General features: G+C 39.9%; 2 protein-coding genes across 2 annotated transcripts; one reads left to right on the top strand and one right to left on the bottom strand.

The window, feature by feature from the left end:
• Positions 1-10,634: 10,634 nt before the first annotated feature.
• Positions 10,635-13,524, top strand: LOC133712570 (peroxisomal adenine nucleotide carrier 1-like). Its single transcript, XM_062138675.1, has 5 exons — positions 10,635-10,992; positions 11,778-12,009; positions 12,222-12,368; positions 12,680-12,840; positions 12,999-13,524. Exons 1-5 carry the CDS (start codon positions 10,850-10,852, stop codon positions 13,285-13,287), a joined length of 972 nt encoding a protein of 323 aa, XP_061994659.1. The 5' UTR covers positions 10,635-10,849; the 3' UTR covers positions 13,288-13,524.
• A 283-nt stretch (positions 13,525-13,807) lies between these two features.
• LOC133712573 (uncharacterized GPI-anchored protein At3g06035-like) lies at positions 13,808-16,235 on the bottom strand. The gene is made up of 2 exons (XM_062138676.1): positions 16,005-16,235; positions 13,808-14,617 (listed from the first exon to the last, which is right to left on the bottom strand). Exons 1-2 carry the CDS (start codon positions 16,084-16,086, stop codon positions 14,085-14,087), a joined length of 615 nt encoding a protein of 204 aa, XP_061994660.1. The 5' UTR covers positions 16,087-16,235; the 3' UTR covers positions 13,808-14,084.
• Between the last annotated feature and the right edge of the window lie 3,813 nt (positions 16,236-20,048).

The raw sequence follows: 20,048 nt of genomic DNA, 5'->3' as shown, positions 1-20,048 counted from the left end.
AAATGCAAATTTTCCCTTTCTAACACAAATCAAATGAGATACAACTTGGCCAATTTGTTTCGACTGCATAGAGAGTTTTGAGGAGGAGGAGAAGCAACTATGGTATCCAATTCTTCCAGTGTAGGTTTTCCTCAGTGGAAATAAACTCTTCCAGAACCATAAAAGTTCTTATTTCTCTATCGATTGTCAATTTCTACTTCTCAGACTATTGAGTTCTATTTTATTCTATTGCAAGGGACGTACCAAATTGATTTACTAGTAAATGCCAAGCAGTATCCTCACTCCTCAACAAGAATCAAATTCCTTTATACAATAACTTCAAATATCTAAGAACATTTCCTATCCGAATTTTACTTCAGACAAGAAAAAAATTGAAACCTGTTTAGTAACCTAAAGAAAAATCACACACACCACAAAATCCATAACCCTCAAAATCTGAAACCTGAAATCTGAAATCTGAAATTTGAAATCTGAAATCTGAAATCTGAAATGTGAAAAATCCCAAATCTTCAAACTCAGAAAACTCAAAGCTTTACCTTTAGTTGCGACTTCGGGACCTTCATCGGGGTCTTCACCGGTGATGAGCTCTATTGACCGCGTCATCGTCGAACCAAACGCCAGCAGTGAGGAGGACTAAGGAGATGACGAGGTTCGGCGGGGACTGATATCAGGCGTCGCCGGTGGAATCACTCCGGCGCTGTTAATGGTTTTGGGTGAGAAGAGACTCATCAGAGTGGAGAACCAGAGACTTTGGTTGTATCGAAGTGGAGAATCTACAGTGCGTTTGAGGCTTTCTACTTCGATTTCTGATTGTTTTTGGGAAGAGATCGATCTGAGCTGTTGCTTTTCATTTAAAGCAATGGACGGCTGTGCTTGACCCATCCGCAACTTAACTATAGCAAGGACGTCCTCTTTGGAACCTTGCTGTATATATATATATATATATATATATATATATATATATATATATAATGAAAAACATATATATAGTTTAAGATGATACATATTTCATTAATGAATGTTGAGTAGTTGTAATTGAAGTTCAAATTGATTTATTTTAGGATAAAGGATTTCTGCTTCACAGGTGTGCAAGGAATACCTTCGGAGAGGCTTAACTTCACCAGAGATAAGTCTTGGATTAGTTGGCCTGATCTTTGCATCTTTGTGTACTAAACAAGGACCGAGTAGGAACAATTTTGTGTATAACTGTATATATTTCTATTTTCTGGGTTTGCTAGAAGCACTTTTGTTTGTAGCACTTGTTTGGTGATTATTCTATCAGATCATATTTTTTCTCGTAGAAAAAATCAATTGGATTAGTTTCATATTCGAAGATTTTTTTCTACTATTGAAATTCTGTTTTCTGAAGAGGTTATTTCTCTTTCTGATTCAAGGAGTGTTTCTGGTGAATCAGGTTTTTAGTAGTAGAGATTGTTTTTTCTTGTAATCACGAGTTTGAGTAGTGGAATGAGAACCTGTGCCAAGGTCTTGATGTCTTCAGAAACACCCTATCAAAATCTAGTAACTTTGATGTCATCTGCCTTATTTTTTCCTCTAATTGACTATGCCTTTATTGATGAAAACAACAATGCTATGCATTGGAAGAAATGTGTACTGATTTGATCGTCTACTTGCAGGGCCGGCCCTGAGGGCTGCTGCCTGAGGCAGCCGCCTCAGGCCACCACTCTCTGACGGGCCTCAACCAAGTTTTTTTTTTTTTTTTTTAATTTTACATATATTCATTGTATAATTATATAATCTTCGTTTGCGTATGCATTACAATATGGCCACGCTACCTCAGCGGCAACATTGATTTGTTGTTGCTTGCAGCACTATGGTTCGAAGCACAGTGGCCTCTTTTTTTGTCTTTTTTTTTTCTTAATTAGTTTAATTGCACTTTTTTGTCTTTAATTTTCTTTCTCTTAATTCGTTTCTTTTCAATTAAACTTTTTTTATTTGCCTCAGGCCTTCAAAATGTCAGGACCGGCCCTGTCTACTTGTCCAAAAAAGAGATATAGTTCATTGAGGAAACATGAATATTTGGTCTCCGCATACCTTTAATTATCCAATCATTATTATATGTTGTTGTGGGTATACACTTTCGTATAGCATGGCTTGCTGTTTCTTTGCATTGAAGTCCCCAAAACAACATTTATCAGATTGTTTGCTTTCCTGAGATAGAAAACTTGCAGTTTCAGCATGTTCCTTGGAATAGTTGGTAACTTTAACTTTCCATCATATGCAGTGAAAAAAGTCTCTTTGCGGACTCTGAACAAACCAATAATGCAGCACAAACCAATAATGCAGCAGAAGTTTGACATTGTAGTAGGCTAAGGATGCCAAGCAACAGAAGGAGGTAAAACAAATGTCCAAGCTTTAGAGTACATTGCAAATTATTTTGCTATTCAACTTCGATAGTTAAGTTTCATGGACCAATTAATGACTATTATAGATGTATTTGGTGTTTTTAGACCTCTGCAGCGGTGTACTAATTTGGTGTTTTTAGACCTCTCCAGTTCGAATAGACCTTGGGGACGCCCTCTCTGCGTAGGGTGGTCCATGTGTTTTCAAATAAGTTAGGGCAGACTCTGGTCCACCACCCTAATTTTGTCATGATTACTTTGGTTCTGGTGCTGATTTTAGGGTAGCGACATTTAGGTACCTCTAGGGTTACCTTGCATGACTCAATTTTGACGTAGCCCGCGAGGGCGGGTTGTGTCTATGTTGTTATCTACATTCTTGATTACTATTAATGGATTGACGACCCTTTTTTCGGAAAAAAGAAGAAGAAAAAGTTATAGTGAAATGACTTTTGGAGTTTCCAGAATGAATGAGAACATCAATGAATGGCAGGAGCAAACTTATGTGTTATCTGAAATACAAGGCAACAACTAATTTGAAGAACAACATTGTTAAAGCAACTGAAAAACAATAGAATAGAAGAAAAAACCTATTGTTCTATATGTATTCAGACAACATAAAATTGTATCTTAAACACAACTTTAACCATAAATAAGTGTCTTCTGTTATGAGTTAAGACGATAGATGATTGTAATTGAAATTTGTTTACAACAACAATAAACTATAGTTGATAACCAATACAAACAACAAATAATTTTCAGTACAAAATGTATTACTTAATTATTTTACATTAAGTTGTTCTAATACAACAAATGATTAAGTTGTATTACAAAAGCCCAGCAAAACTGAGACCCATCTCCTCAAAAAAAAAAAAAAAAAAAAAAAAAGAACTGAGGCCGCTATGTTTTAGAAGATTGTAAATGCCATCATTTGACCTCATATTCTAATTCTAACCAATCTTCTCATCTATAAACCCGAGAAAATCAAGATTAGAACAACTTAATCTAAAATAATTAAGTGATACATATTAATCAGTGTAGAGCTAATGAATCGTAGTAGTATACAAGCAGATTGGGCTCCTCTTCTAATTAATATCAACAATGAAATAGTTCATCATGAATCTTAGGCATGTGGATGATGTTAGACTTGGGACCAAATTCAAGTCCAAAGACTTAATCGTAGACATGAGCAAAGTGAAGGAGAGAGAGATCAAACCAGAGCTCAAACTTAATAGAGGTTAACCGATCCGAACCAATCAAGTGATAGTCATAACTTTTTTTTGTAAATAAAAAAAAAAAGTAAGTGATTCGTATTTATATATATATTTTTAATATCTTAAATTTGTCTTTATATAAAAATTTTAATTAAAAAAGGAAAAAAGAGTATACATTTCATTCCAAAAAAAAAAAAAATTCTTGATTCTGTTGTAGAGAAACTGAAATTGAGAGGAATTTGCTGTGTATTCTCATTGATAATAGGGACCTCTTTATATAGAGGATTACAATGCATAGAATCTCAATCATACAAGGAAAGTAATTCTACATTGATTAGGATTCTAGATCCTTCTAATTAAATCCTATTACCACTAGGTCAAGTAACCTAGAGTTTGGGCCAAACACAAATAGAGATATCCTTAAACACTCCCCCTTGTGTTGTCCAAACGCGGTGCTTCTCTCGTTGCCTCGTTAAAAACCTTGCCGAGTAACAAAAACCCAGTGGGACAAAAATAACCTCGGTCGAAGGGGAAAAAGAGCACAACACACCCTTCACGTTTCGAGACCATACATGTAGACATCTCCCCCTGATGTCTGCATCTCCCCCTGATGACTACGGTCATGGGAGTTCGGATAACTTCCGTAAACGATGCTACCAACATGTTTCTCGAAAGTGGAATTTAGGAAATGACTTAGTGAGCAAGTCTGCCACACTGTCCTCAAATCGAACCTAGTTCATTTTGATCTTGAGGAGAGTCTGTTGTTGCTGATTAAGCTTGGTGTTGTCGCTTTGATGTAGCCTTGCTTCATTTGTTCAAAACAAGCTGCATTATCCTAAATGCTCGTAGGCTCATCTATGATAGACTTCAAACCACAATTGTTCGAACATGCGTAATTATGGATCCAATCCATATACATTCACGAATCTCTTCGTGAAGAGCAATAGTCTCTGCATGGTCCGAAGATATAGCGACTAGGGTCTATTCTGTAGACCTCCAAGATATCGCAGTCTTTACCCATGGTGAACACTTAACCAGATTGGGAATGACCTTTGTGTGGGTCAGAGAGATACCCAGCATCAGCAAAACCTTCCAAAACGCTAACTTCGTTTTGGGATGGGGAAAGGGGACGCAGGCCAGTGTTGGCGGCGTTCCTGGTGTGTGATGGGTCCGAATCCATCATCTCTCTGTAGGGATAGAACAAGCCCATATCAATCGTACATCTCAAGTATCGAAAGATATCTTTTACACCAATCCAATGGCGTCGCGTTGGCGCAGAGCTATATCTAGCTAACAAGTTCACAATATATGAGATGTCCGGTCTTGTGCATGGAGCTAAGTACAATAATGCGCATATTGTACTTAACTAGGGCATTTCTGCCCCTAGCGCATCTTCGTCATCATCCTTTGAACGAAGAGGATCCTTTTCAGGATCAAGACTACGGACGATCATGGGGGTGCTTGAAGGTTTGACCTTGTCAAAATGCCTAAGCATCTATCAACACGATGCTCAAGTTCCAAACCGAGACATAATCGTGTTCTCCCAAAATCCTTCATCTCAAACTCTGATTTCTAGTGTTCAGCGGTTTCCCTTAACTCTTTAAGAGCTTCTAATGAAGATCATGTCCAACATGAACCGCGATAGAATCCGAAACTTGTTATGGAAACGCGTGGGCATATCCCTTCCCAATCAAGTAGTCACTTTAGTGAGCGTTTCAACCTCTTTGTAAACGCGCTCCGTGGTCTAGAGCCACTTGACTTGGGTAAATGAAGTTCACCATGAACCTTCATGTATATTCCGTATCTAGATCCCCATAGAGATACGTAGTGACCACATTTGTAAGCTGCATGTTCAGTTATTCGGAAACTACCAAACTGACAAGGTAGTGGAGTGCAATGACATCCATTACGAGAGAATATGTCTCATCGTAGTCGATTCCAGGGCGTTTTGTGAGAAGCCTTGCGCCATAAGGCGAGATTGCCATCTCTTTTTCTCATCACGCTTTCTAACGAAGACCCATTAGTCAACAGGTTTTATGTTAGGAGGTGTTGACATCACTAGCTCAAAAACCTTCCTCTTCGTTAGAGAATCCAACTTAACCTGGATCGCATCTTTCCATTTAAGCCAAATCTCTCTACGTTGGCATTCATTCATCAACGGAGCGTGGTTCGATATCATCGGACTCAACAAACTCATGCGCAACGAAATGCGTGACTACATCATCAATTATGATGGAGTTTTTATCCCACGTCTCATGTACACTAGTGTAAGTTTCATAGAGCTCTATATTCTCAGGAATAGGGTTCTAACGTTGAGGCGTCCCCCAACGATAACCATAACCCGGAAGATTCTCATGAGACGGATTATGAGTGTCGATGATCAAAGGATTGGAATGTGCCAAAGTATCCTTCGAATCCACGGGCCTCCCATGCATCCTAGTTGGGGCCATGGCTTGTAACGCCAGAGTGCCACTCTCTATGGCGTTGGCGCCATGCCTACCTCTGTGTAGGGTGGCGCTACGTCCTCTCGTAGGGACGTCCATCATTGCAGGCATGTTTGCAGCATATTTGTGTGATCTCGTCACTTTAGTAGGGATCGAGATGAGACATAGTGGGGACAGGCCACGACAATTCATGTCGTTCCTGCTGAACATCTGTGTTCTTATCTCCCCCTAACGACGGGAAGACTGTCTCATCAAAGTGACATCCGCAAATCTAGCGGTAAGGAGATCGCCATGCAAGGGCATTAAGTGGCGGACGATTGTTGGAGTCTCAAATCCAACTGAGTTGCTCATTCGTCTGTAAGGACCCATTATAAAGCGCTGTGGCGGCGCAATTGGCACATAAATGGCACACTCAAATATGCGTAAGTACGATATTTGTACCCAGTCACTAGCTGTAACGCAGAGGTAGATTGAGTGGCGGTGGGTCGTAGATGAATTAGCATTGCTGCATGCGATATTGCATCACCCCAAGCGGATAAGGAGATTGGGGCGCATTTCCAATGTCCTGACTACCATCGTAGTCGTTTCCGCGAGACCATTTGGGTTTGTATATGAGAATATGATATCCAACATCAGTCCCATGGCAATATCCATCGAAAGTCTTCGATGTGAACTCTCTAGCATCGTCAAGTCCAAGTGACGGAATAGGATGATCCGGGGAGTGAGCCCGTTGTCATATGATATTTGCTAGGAGTGTAGCATAAGTAGCATTACAGGTGGACAATGGCACAACACGGGACCAGCGTGTTTGCATATCAACCAACATCATGAGATATTTAAACGTCCGTAAGTTGGTGGAATCAGTCCACAGAATCCCTACGGATTCTATGTAGGAACATAATGAGTATTTTCATATCCTTTGCATAGGACGGTCTCAGCCCTAATTTTCCTAAGGAAATGGCTTTGTAAAATGAGCGAGAGGCCTTAGAAGCAACCAATGAGGGTTTTGGTTGGGCCTGAGCGTTAGAAACGCATTTTGAAGTGAAGTTTGTGACTACATCACCCATCATGGTGTCAAGACCATGGGAAGTGGCATCCATGGCGTTATAACCATGGGGATTGACATCCATGGCGTCATGGCCATGGGTAGCGCCATATATGGCGTTGTCACAAGGGACTTGGGCGGCCATATGGCGCCCCAAGACAGCTGCAGCGCCAGATGCTGCAATTGTTGCGGTCTTGCTAAGTCCAGGAACCAATTTTTGATTCTTGCTTCATTTCGCTCGAGGGTGTCCATGTGAAGTCTTTATTAGACGGATCATCATATCATGACCAAGGTGACTTATCCTGTCGAGACAAAGCCAATATGTGTCTAAATCCAAGAGATCTTCTCTCATAACTTTATTGGATTTAATGGCTCGAATAGTGACATAGAGTCCACTAGAGAGACACATAAACTTCTCTAAGATGCGCCATCGTTCGCAATCATTAGAGGCATTGCAAAGGAACTCATTTCTGTTCTCTACATGCGTTTTCGCATGGAATCCGTTGGCTATCCATAGGTGCGAGTTGCCCTAGGAGCGTAGAGAGTGTCTGTGACATTAATCAAGGTGCCATTTGGCAAAGAGAACTTGGGCTATTCCATGTCCTTGAATTAATACTGATGGCCCAGCCATCGTAGTCACAAGGTAACATGCTCATGAATCAAAATGGAGTCATAATGAAAAGAACTCAAAATTTTATTCATAAGCCAACGGAGTACATCATTGTCTCTTAACCATTAGGAGAATCTAATCCAAATGCTTAGCTAATGCAAAACAATGGTAGTCGTCTAACATCTTTCGGTAATTCCAACGCAAATGTGACCAGGTGAGTAGGGAGATGTCGGTGGAGCAAAAGCTCGCTTAATTACCACTTATCTCAAAACCTTCCTAGACATCACATTTACATTGAGTACGCCTACTTTGAAGAAAGACTAAACCATAGGCATCTACTACAAAAATAATATGGCAATTGCCTACATCTCTTGGAAAATAAAGACTTAAACAGAATTGGCGATCTATTGATCCCAGCCAGATTCGTAGTCTTCAACCCTTCACTCTAGATCATCTTCTTGATCTTCTTGTTCTACATAGTGAGCTTCTATTGCTTCACAAATATGCTTTGTAGGTGGTGACAAGTTCTTCACGAGCTCTACAAATGTGTGCCCAATGATCAGACACTCCACATTGAGAACATACATCTCTTTGCTCAAACTCCATTGATTGAGGCGCTTTGAAAGCATGGCTCTTAGTGTTGGTGGCGCCACCAACATGGCCAGAGGCGTTGCCTCCCTCTCTCTTTCCACGTTGACCTCTTCGGTTCCGTGTTCGCCTATATTGGCGGTTACCTTCCCAAGTAGAGCGATTATATGGACCAGAACGTCCAGAAGTATCCCTAAGGTTAGGGTTTCGCTCTTGGCGCCTTCTCTTAGGGGCGCAACTATAATTGGATTCCGGAATATGCTCTGTTCCCACGAATCTCGAATTATAGTTCTTCACAAGGATGTTGTCAGACTTTTCAGTGACATTCATAGCTCCAATGAGCTCATGAAACCTTGTGATCCGTCCTGCAGTAACATCAATTCGATAGTTCTTAGCAACCATCAATGCAGAAACGGGGAAGGTAGAGAGAGTCTTCTCAATCAACATCGCATTTGTGATCTCTTTACCACAGAATTTCATTAAGGATTTAATGCGAAGTGCTTCCGAGTTGTAGTCAAGAACTGACTTGAAATCATAGGAGCGGAGGCTATGCCATCTCACTTCTAGGTCAGGAAGCAAGGAAGGAGTCACAGACGTTGCCAAATCTTTCTTTGAGTGAGACCCACAGCCTTCTGGGGTCTTCTTCATTCATACACTCGTACTGGAGCGAATCATCCATATGACGAGTCATTAGGATGATGGCTTTCGCCTTATTTGCCTCTAAGGCTGCTCTATTTGCTTCCAAAGCTTGAGCTTGCTCAACAGTTAGCACGTCCTGGCTAGGCTCGAGAATCGTATCCAGGATTCCATCGGCCTTGAGATGCTGGCGGACATCACGAACCCACCTGTGATATTCAGAGCCAGTTGTTCCCAATGGAGTAAAGTCCAATTTGTTCAGGTTACTCATCCTGAAAGAGAACAAGAAATTAGGGTTAGTTTCGGAGTGTGAAAGGCTACCACGAAAACATATAAAATTTCTGAGCGTAGTCGCTTCCAAGAAATTAGGAATTTCCGAGCGTAGTCGCTTCCAAGAAATTAGGGATTTTCTGAGCATAGTCGCTTCCAAGAAAATCCGATTCCAAGAGGGGTTTTGGATTAGATCGAAACAATGATGTATGTGGTCGATCGTTTTTCTTTTCAACAAACTCTAAGTTTGGAGGGCTCTACAAGCTCCAAGCTTGGAGTGAGCACGAACCCCCACAGTTCGGCTTTTGGTCTCCCCTATGAAGAAGAAAGGGGGGTAGAAGAAGGGAGGTTGAAAGTCCCCGAGAAAAGAAGAGAAATTGAATTTAAAAACTCTAAAAAACGGGAACGTTTAGTAAAAAATACCTCAAAATAAGTCGCCGGAAATTTGGCCGGAAAAAGTCGTCGAAAAGTGGCCAGAAAGTTACTGGAAGTCGGCCGGAAAAGTCGCCGGAAAATGGTTGACCGGCGTTGACTGGTCGTTGACCAGATGGTTGACCGGCGTTGACCGGAGGGTTGACCGGCGTTGACCTGGGGTGCTGACGTGGCGGTCGGTTGCTGACGTGGCACTCTGACGCTGACGTGGGCTGCTGACTGGACGCTTGCGTGGGCGCTGACGTGGCAGGCTGACGTCAGTGGGCTTTTGGGCCTGTTTCTTTGCTTCTTGGGCTCGGCTGCTCCTTCTGCCTTTGGGCCTGGCTTCGTCTGCTGGGCTGGGCGAGGTTGACTGAGGCAGGCGGCGGTTCAGTGGTGCAGTGCCTTGAGGCGGCCGGTTCAGGCAGTAATCGGCCGGTTCCGGTGACGATTTTTCTTCTCCGGCAATCTGGGATTAGGCTGCAGCCTCTGGTGGAGTATGGCAGCAGGGGGCAGGAAGGAAGGCTTCGAACCGGGCAGAGAGACTTTCGGTGTTTCCGGGGGCCGGTTTGGGTATTTTCCGACCGGTTCTGGGGGAAGCGCCGCCGGTTCTGAGCTCCTGGAGTTGAGATCTTCAAGGTGGGCTGCGGTGGTCTCTGGGATTTGAAGGCTACGAAATTATGGTTTCAGGGTTAAGGCTCGTGCTGATAACGTGTTGTAGAGAAACTGAAATTGAGAGGAATTTGCTGTGTATTCTCATTGATAATAGGGGTCTCTTTATATAGAGGATTACAATGCATAGAATCTCAATCATACAAGGAAAGTAATTCTACATTGATTAGGATTCTAGATCCTTCTAATTAAATCCTATTACCACTAGGTCAAGTAACCTAGAGTTTGGGCCAAACACAAATAGAGATATCCTTAAACAGATTCGTATTTACTTCTCTACACTGGAAATTCGTATTTGACAACCCATATTTGTTTAGTTTAACCCAACACCCGGTTCCAAAAAGCATGGGACAAAGACAAATGATAGATAGAGAGAGAGGGCAGAGTAATCACGTTTGATACACAAACACAGTGAAACCAACCCATTGCTTCTGCTACTACTCATTCCAGTTGGCTTGCTCCTTCCTCTGCATCACTTTCAGTTCCCCACTAACATGCACCACCACCACCACGGAACATATTATTCACATGCCCTCCTCCTAAATGCACTCCCCATCTCTTAAAACCCAATTCTTTCAATTTCATTTGTCGTAGAAGAGATGGGGTTTGATCTTGAATCTGTTGCAGAGGCAACCTCAGGGGCCATTGGAGCTCTGGTCAGCACCACCATCTTGTACCCACTTGATACCTGCAAGACCAAATACCAAGCTGAAGTCCGAGCTCAGAATCAGCAAAAGTACAGGTTGATTGATTTTTCAACCTATCCCTTCCACATAATAGTACTTGATTTTACTTCTTTTTCATTTATTTTTTCTGGGTTTTTCTTGTAGTTAATTTTGGTGCAAACTGCTTGTATGTATTGAGCTTTCTTGTTGCCCAGATTGCAAATTTCAATGGGAATGTAACTGTAATTTGTCATGCAGACTGGTTTCTTCAAAGGTTTTGGCTTTTGGGTTGGTGTATTACTAGAGTTGACTTTGTTGTATAGTGTTCAGCTGTTAGTAAGCAGATACAGATCATGTTCTAGATTTAAGGGCATAAATTATTGCTATGCTAATGTGATATGAAAGTCAAACTTGAGTTTTTTAATGTATTGCTCTCTCATGTGTACAATATCTTAAAAAGTATCCACTGAAGGTCTCCTATGAGCCTGGCCTGCAGTGATGTCCTATATGCTCATGCCATGTTCTTCTATTTCCCTATTCCTTCAAAATGTTCTCTTTATGCGATAATCATGTTGATAAGAATACAGTTGCTAGTGTGATTAGACTTGTTGTTTGAATCAATTTTGTCACTGAAAAAGTTTGTGCTTGTTTATTCTGGGAATTTTCTAATTTGTACTATGATATACCCTAAAATTCACCCTAGACGTTTAGGAAGGAATCTTGATGCACAGCAGGAATTTGTATCCAGTTCAGATTATCTTGGCTTGAAGAGTCTTGTTATGACAACTGCCTTTCCTAGTGATCCATAGGGCATGTTTTCCTTTTTCTTTTTCTTCTAAATTTTAATTTCTCGGATTTGCAGGAACATTTCTGATGTTTTCTGGGAAGCAATTTCTACCCGTCAGGTGCTTTCATTATACCAGGGCCTTGGGACAAAGAACCTGCAGTCCTTTATTTCACAGTTCATCTACTTCTATGGATACAGTTTTTTTAAAAGGTTGTACTTGGAGAAAAGTGGAAACAAAACCATGGGTACAAAAGCAAACTTTATAGTTGCAGCAGCTGCTGGAGCTTGTACAGTCATAGTGACAATGGTGAGTCATTGTACATTTTCATTTTCAGTTTCATACGCCTGTTAGTCCTGAGCCATATAAAGTCAAATAGACCATTTGCAAACATATGTTATCAACAACAAATTCCCTTGCAGCCCATGTAGTGTCCAATGTGTATCTTATTTGTGAAATATGGTTTTCAGCAACTAATTTTAGTCTTTACAATATTCAGATTTCTAAATTTTACTTTGCAGCCATTGGATACAGCATCATCAAGGATGCAAACAAGTGAGTTTGGGAAATCCAAAGGACTCTGGAAGACCCTGTCAGAGGGAACTTGGATTGAGGCGTTTGATGGTCTTGGTATATCACTTCTTTTGACTTCTAATCCATCGATCCAGGTACTTGAGTGTGCAGTCTAGGTTACATGTATTCTTTTGTTTGGCACACCATATAACAATGTGTGCCTCACATGTATTATTTACTTGGTTCTGTTGCGATTTAAGATAAATGAAGTCATGATTATCTCTTTTCATTATTATATTGTCAAGAAGTGAACTTAGGTTACATTGTTGCTTGAAGAGGTTAAACTGCTACCTTTAGCTATTACTTAGATTTTCCATCTTCTTTTTTTAAATGTCTGCGCAAGTATGATGTTTAGCTTGAAAGAAAAGAAACTTAAAGTTGAATCCTGGACTTCTCTTTTATGCAGTATACGGTATTTGATCAGCTGAAGCAAAAGCTATTGATTGGGCAGCTGAGCAAAAGAACAGGTACAGAGTCATCTCCAGAAGCTCTTTCTGCTTTTTCTGCTTTCGCTTTGGGTGCGGTCTCAAAGTGTATCGCATCTTGCTTGACATACCCTGCCATCAGGTGGATAGTCAATTCTCTCAGTCTTCCTTATGCAGCATAAATTTATTATTAGTCTTTCAAGAAAAAGATTAGCAAATTTTAAACATTGATACATGCTGCACCATTCTCTATCTTTTGGTACGACTTCAACAATGAAATTGGATTATGACTTGCAACAGGTGCAAGGTGATGATTCAAGCTGCAGATGAAGATGAAGAAGGTAGCAATGAAGTTCATGAAAGGTCTCCAAAAACCAAAAAGACAGTTTCAGATGCATTTTATGCCATTTGGAGAAGGGAGGGGCCACTGGGTTTCTTCAAAGGATTACAGGCTCAGATACTAAAAACTGTTCTAAGCTCGGCATTGCTATTGATGATCAAGGAGAAGATCACAAAGACCACCTGGGTCCTATTGATTGCACTAAAGAAATTTCTCTTTCTCAAGCAAAGCCGATTAAAGAGCGCTTGATGTAGAGATGAACTCCTCTTATTAAAGATGCTCCATTGGATTTGTTCACGATTTGATTGATACATAAAAGGTGTCATAAAAACTAGAGATGCTGAAAGTTTAGCAAGGAAAATATGGATTGGAGACGAAGTTATTCTTCATGTGTATTTTGTAATTGTTAGCATCTTGGCAAGTTATATTGTTGAAAAGAGCAGGAAAAAAATATATATTGTCAATCTGTCATGGTTGTTTTTATTAGCTCGAAGCAGAGTAGTGTGGTTGGGCATATTAATGAATCTTCTATTGGAATAATGAATAGTGATCAAAAGAAAAAATTGGAATAGTGAATTATGGCCCAAAAATAAAAAAGCAAAGGGAATTGGTGCCGTGACAGCTAAAAGGAATTTGGGGGTGCCTTGAACCCTTCTGAGTTCTGATCATCTCCTAAGGAAAGAAGATAATATAATATCAATAGTAATGAGGAGTGCTGATAACAGCCCTCATTTTAAATTGAAATGTGACAAACAAAAACGTTGAGACATAAAATAAAGTACTGCAAATATTATTCAATAACTGAGTAAATCCAGCCTCTTTTTCTTTATCTCATTCATATGATCATATCATAAATTCTTGGGAGAAAACGGTCAACAACAGTGATGGTTCACACAACTCTTCAACATTCTACTATCAGCTACAACAGAGCACATCAAGTTATGCAAGTACGAAATCGAATTCCACCATGGAAGCAGCTCCGATGGGAGAATCATTGTCCTCTCTAGGTTGGAAAAGCAGAAAATTGGTATGATAAACCTCTTGGTCTACAAATGAAAGACAAACCCCATCAGCAAACACAGCAAGTATTGAATCAAACTAATCTTGGATTTGGAACCTAAACTGGCACTGCCAGTGGCACTGTCAGTGCTTTGTGCAGGAACATAGCTTCCTTCGGGCGTGCTCGTGGTCAAAATAACAACAATCCAGTTATCTTCAGAACCAATTCCAATTCCTGTAAAATTTGTCTGATTAAGATTCGACGAGTACTGAGACTTAGTGAAGTTGGTAAGGACGAGACTAGGATCCAGATTCGGAATGCAAGAAGGCATTATGACTCCATCCCTTGTGTTTGAGACATTCAAATGACATTTGGCTAAAAGGTCTGGAAAGTTGGCAAACTGGGTTTCAGTGCCTGGTACTGTGAAGGAACCTGTGGTGTTTGTACAGGGTTGCTTTTTGAATTGGTCAGCTATCTCATCTGCCAGGCACTCTGCATTGTCATTCTTTGTAAGGGCTGTTAAGTTGGCAGAAGCCCTATAGCTGTTGATGCCTTGAAGAAGATTATCCTCCTCATCAACTGGAAAAAAAAAAAGAATTAAAATTTCATCATCAAGAAGTTCAAGGAAAAGAAACAAATATACTTCCAAGTAACTATACAATCATATGGCAGCAGATTAATTGAACTTGAGTTCTATTTCAGGTTGTTCAGCAAGGGTTCTGCAGTGAAGCCTTGACCTCAACAATGATTTGGGTTACACTACCTAGTAGTGGTTGCCCTATTCCACTTGTCTTTTCAACAAGCATTCTGGTATAGACTTTGCCCAAAGGACGGTGTTCCTAAAGTTCATGGGACTACCAAAAACCAAGAAACAATATAGACAACCATATATGTGTGTCGAGCAAGCAGCTCAGTGAGAAATACTGACAACTCTGGATTGTAGACAACTAACCCCTGCACCATTGCTTTTTTCGAGCAAACTCATCAAAGCCATTGAACCAAACCGCCAGCATAATTGAGACTTTAGACTAACCAGCATCCATGCTGCTTGGTCCACCACAATTTTCAGATCTTAGGTCACAGTTACTATTATAACACCAACAGATAGTGTACTACTACCAGTTCATGAAAACAAAATAGATGCATAAACAAACTAATAATCCAGTCAAAAAGCATCAAGTGTTCGTAGATAAAAGTGATGGTGAAAACAACTGATGCTCAGACGTGCTCTAAATGGTTAAGGGTGAAAATGCATTAGTAATCTAGCGAAAAAACATCAAGTGTCTGCAGATGGAAGTGATGGCACAACAGCTAATGCCAAAACATGTGCTGTAAATGGTAAAGGATCAGCTACTCGTATGTTTGTCTGCGAGATGACTTGTTACCTTGAAAGAACTTGATGTCAAAATGCTACACAATTCCAAAAGAGGGCAACAGAGTGATCTAGCAGTGCCTCTATCAAAATTAGCCCACGTGCTGAAAACAACGGGACTACTTGATGTTGCAGCATCAGCACAAAAAACATAAGTAAAGGATTCCATTTTGGCAAGGATTTAAGCAAGTGTAACACTACGATTGATCAGGATTAAGTACAACTTCAAATACAGATCAGTGTTATTCAGGCGAACGCAGTTTCACCAAAGATTTGAACTTTCTAGCTAAGGATACAAGTTCCAAATACCCATTTGAAAGAACTGATAGAGAATCTATAAGATCGATCCAGTAAGCTAAGAACGCATTCTAAACCCAGATCAGTATACTGATTAAAGATCTCACATGAAATGGGTTTTTCAAACAATATCCATAAATCAACAACAAACCCAAAAAGGAAATAAAATGCTAAAAAGATCTTCTGAATCCCAAGTGTAATAAATATGTAAATCCCATCGCCGCAAAATAAGGCCCATATAAAGAAGCAACGAAAAGAAAGGAAATTTACTACAATGTAGTTGAAGAGCAATAATACCTTCATCGCATTTGACTTGGTGATTCAACAAAACAATGCAAGACAGGAACAATGGAAAGAGAAGACGAAGAGAAGACGCCATTGCTGGTGAAGAAGGCAGAAGAGGGTTCAGTTTGGTGAAGAGGGTCGCAAAAGAAAACAATATAAGTTCTCGAGAGAGGGTGCTTTGCTTTAAGTAGAAGCTAGGAGCATAGAAACCTATTTGATGACTATGTCCTAACTGAACCCCACGGCCCACGACGACGTTTGAGGTAAGCTTTCACAGTCAGAACCGACCAGCAATTTTCTGAGTCGAATCAAATCATTTCGAAATATACTTTTAGTGTCTTAATGGTATTTGTTTTTGGGTTGTTAGGTTGGTGTTGATAAAGGAAACTAGTTGAGTGAGAAAAACGAATCAAGCATGTTTTAGCTCATAAAGTTCATGAACTACTCGTATAGCTTTAAGAACCAACTCCATTATATTCTAGATCAAACTTGTTGTTAGAAAGTTTGACCAATATCAAAAACTCAACCGAAAGTATTCTTTTTGGATACTTAAACATTTAAGTTAAAAGAGTTTAGCCATAACTTTTAAATTTGTAATTAAGCGAAAACATATATATGAGCTGTCTTTTTAGGTGCTACAGAATCAACATGTACATTTAACTGTTGATTTGTAATGTTGTTTTGAAAATTCATAATTTTAATCCATAGAAGAATAAAATTTTAGAATTAGGAGGATTGGTGGTACTTGAAAACCAAAATAGATAACTTACCCTTAAAATTTCGAGATGTCAAATAGTCAGGCTTTCAGACATGAAATTGAGGGTGGTTTCAAGGATTTAGGACAAACCAGAGAAGAAATGAAGCAAAAAACACGCTTAGTTTTCCTATCAATGGCTAGACCTTTGTTTTGAAACTAATCTTATGAATTTCAATGATTTTATAAAGGATTAAATTCAGTTTAGTCCCTTGAACTTTATGGCTAAAATCAGTTTCGTCCCTCTTTCTGAAAATCGATCTCGATGGTCCCTATACTCTCAAGTGGCATCACCCGAGTCCAAAATTTGAATTTAGCTCTAAAAGTGACGTCAGCTGCTGACTTGGAGCTGACATAGGGCCCCGTTTTAAAGCATTTAACCCTCATTTGGACGAAATGTCCAAACTACCCCTTATTACCTTTGACTCAGCCTTTGACCCCACACTCTTTTCCTCATCTCTCTTCCTCTTCTTCTTCTTCTTCTTCTTCTTCTCAATCCATCTCTTCGACCCAATTTCCATCTTCAAATCCCAATCCCAAACCCTAATCAAAGCCCCAAAACCCAAGAGCTCATCTCTCTCTCTCTTCACCTCCACCATGAACTCAACCAAAATTCACATCCCATAAATTAAAAATCAAAATCAAATCCCAGCAGTGGCTCGCTCAACATCGACGTCGAGGACCTTGGCACTTCCTCCTACTACTCCATCGCCGCCGCGTCTCCTCCTCGCCGTCGACACCAAAACTCGTGGACTTATTGCCTGCAGCACTGGCGTCGCGACCTTCGCCAACAAGTTCCTCGGAGTCTTCGCGGCAACGTGTCTCTCCCCGTCCGACGCCCTCAACGCCCAGTTCCAACGTCCTCCCGTCTCCTGCATGTCCACGGCGCCGGAATCCGCCATCGAGATCGTCGACACGTGGCTCAACACTCCCTTCAAAGTGCCTTGTCCTGCGTCGAAGTCGATGAATTATGTACTCTCACAAATAAGATGGCCCCTGCTCTCTGCAAATAGGTGTTCTCCCCCCTCCCTCATTCCTATTTACTTCAATTCTTGTTTTAGGGTTTTGGATTGAATCCCAAATCTGTGTATGTGATTGGGAGCAGTTTGGCAAATTGGATTTTGTCTAGGTTGAGCTCAGTTTGATATCATGGGTATGGGATTTTGTTGGAAGTTGATGAGGTCGAGGAGGGTTTGGAGTGGGGCGGTGGCGGTCGTGCTCTGTATTGGGGTGGTCGGTTGGAATTGCAGGTGTAGAGAGAAGAGAGGAGTGTGATTAGAAGAAAAACGGAGGCGAGGTGGTCGGAGGAAGGTGTAGGGGAGGATCTGGATTAGGTGGACGATCGGGTCTGGGGATTGAATTGAAAAAGGAGGAGGAGCCTGACACATTTGATACTAGTTTTGATCAAATTGAAGAAGAAGGTTCAAAGGCAGAATGTCCGTTTTACCCTTCTTGAAGGGTCAAATACTGAAAAGTGGGGCTCTATGTCTGCTCCAAGTAAGCAGCTGATGTCACTTTTGGAGTCAAATTCAAATTTTGGACTCGGATGATGTCATTTGAGAGTATAGGGACCATCGAGATCGATTTTCAGAAAGAGGGATCAAACTGATTTTATCTCTAAAGTTCAAGGGACTAAACTGAATTTAATCCTTTTATAAATTATTAGCATGAGCTAGATGATTGTTTTGAAATGATTTTATATATTTTCAAAAATTCGCTTATGAGCACTCATCTCTTAGTAATTTAGAAGTGCACATGTTGGTGTTGTGTGTGTGCAGTTCAACAATGTACACCTAGTGATTTTGTGTCGTGTGTATTTCAGACATTTGGACTTATTAGGCCGCACCTAATAGATTTGAGTTGTGTGTCAAAATGTCATCCATTTGAGAACATATATAAAAGTAGTCTAGGTAATACCCTAGTTGTCCCAAAAAAGAAGAAGAAGGAGGTAACTAATACTCTACTTGTCCTTCGACTAAATTCTGCATAACTAGAAATGTTACCATTTTTATATTTTGTAAAAGTATTTTAGCAGTTGCTATTCGAAAGACTGTTGGAGAAGCATTTTATATAGCCAAGATGTAATACTAACTATACTCTGGTTAAAACTTAAATAGAGTGAGAGGAAATTCAATTTGTATCCATTCATTCCACATGGCTTTACATATACTACATTTATTTATTTATTTATTTTTGATGTGCAAAGAATCAATATATTGATCTATTCAAAACCAAGGGAATTACAGCAAGGGAAAATTTCACAAATGGTCACTCAACTATGATTCATTCGACACTTTGGTCACTGAAGTTTCAAATATATCACTTTGGTCACTCAACCATTACATTGTCAATCACTTAAGTCACTTTGTTAATTTTTTTCATTAAAAAAAATTATAAAAAATACTCTTTGGGTGACTTAAGTGATTGACAGTGTAATAGTTGAGTGACCAAAGTGATATATTTGAAACTTCAGTGACCAAAGTGTCGAATGCGTCATAGTTGAGTGACCATTTGTGGAATTCTCCCTTACAGCAAACCATAAACTTAAAAGCCAGAAGGCTGAGAAAACAATATAACAGCCCAAGAGCCCAAAGCCACAAGACCAGCTACCAACAGAATAAGACCAGAAGAAGAACATGAGCCCAAACCAGAGAGGCCTTATTAGAGCACCCAAACCCTCATCGTTGGAGAAGTTGCCGTTGAGAATGAAAGATTTACACATGGTATTTATGAGCAACAAAAACATATAATATTCATGACTAAATAGCCACAGTGTTTGTGCATGAATGAGATAATGCATGCGAAAATGCGAATCATATCCTCTATATTTTTCGATTGTGTTATTTTTCTATTTATCATTACAAGAGCCTAGATACAATACTGACATACCATGCAAGTGTAGAATAAGAATTATAGTAGAGACAAAGATAATGAGATGGAAGAGAATTGGAGTCGTGTGTAATTAGTGTACTGTAATTTCAGGTTTTAAATGAACTATATACTAAAAGAGTGATCACCAAATGAGATATTGGACAAAACTATAGGTTTGTTTGTTGTCAACTTCAACAGGAAATTAAGTGGCTATACACGACTTTACTGCTATGAAGAAGTACCACTTTTCATATATCTGTATGTAGTTTTAAAAAATGAGAAGAACTAGGATCTTTAATTCAGTCAAGCTGCAGAAATCAATATTTGTAATCGGTTGTGTATAACTTCAATTAGTTTATAATTAAATAGTTCATTTGTTTCTATACCGTTATAAAAAGAAAATCTTTGTGCAAGTTAATTCTATTTTTACT

Source organism: Rosa rugosa, chromosome 5 (genome assembly GCF_958449725.1).
Source record: "Rosa rugosa chromosome 5, drRosRugo1.1, whole genome shotgun sequence".
In the NCBI taxonomy this organism is placed as follows: Eukaryota; Viridiplantae; Streptophyta; class Magnoliopsida; order Rosales; family Rosaceae; genus Rosa; species Rosa rugosa.
Note: the sequence above shows the minus strand (reverse complement) of the source record. Positions and strands in the feature narration are given on the sequence as shown.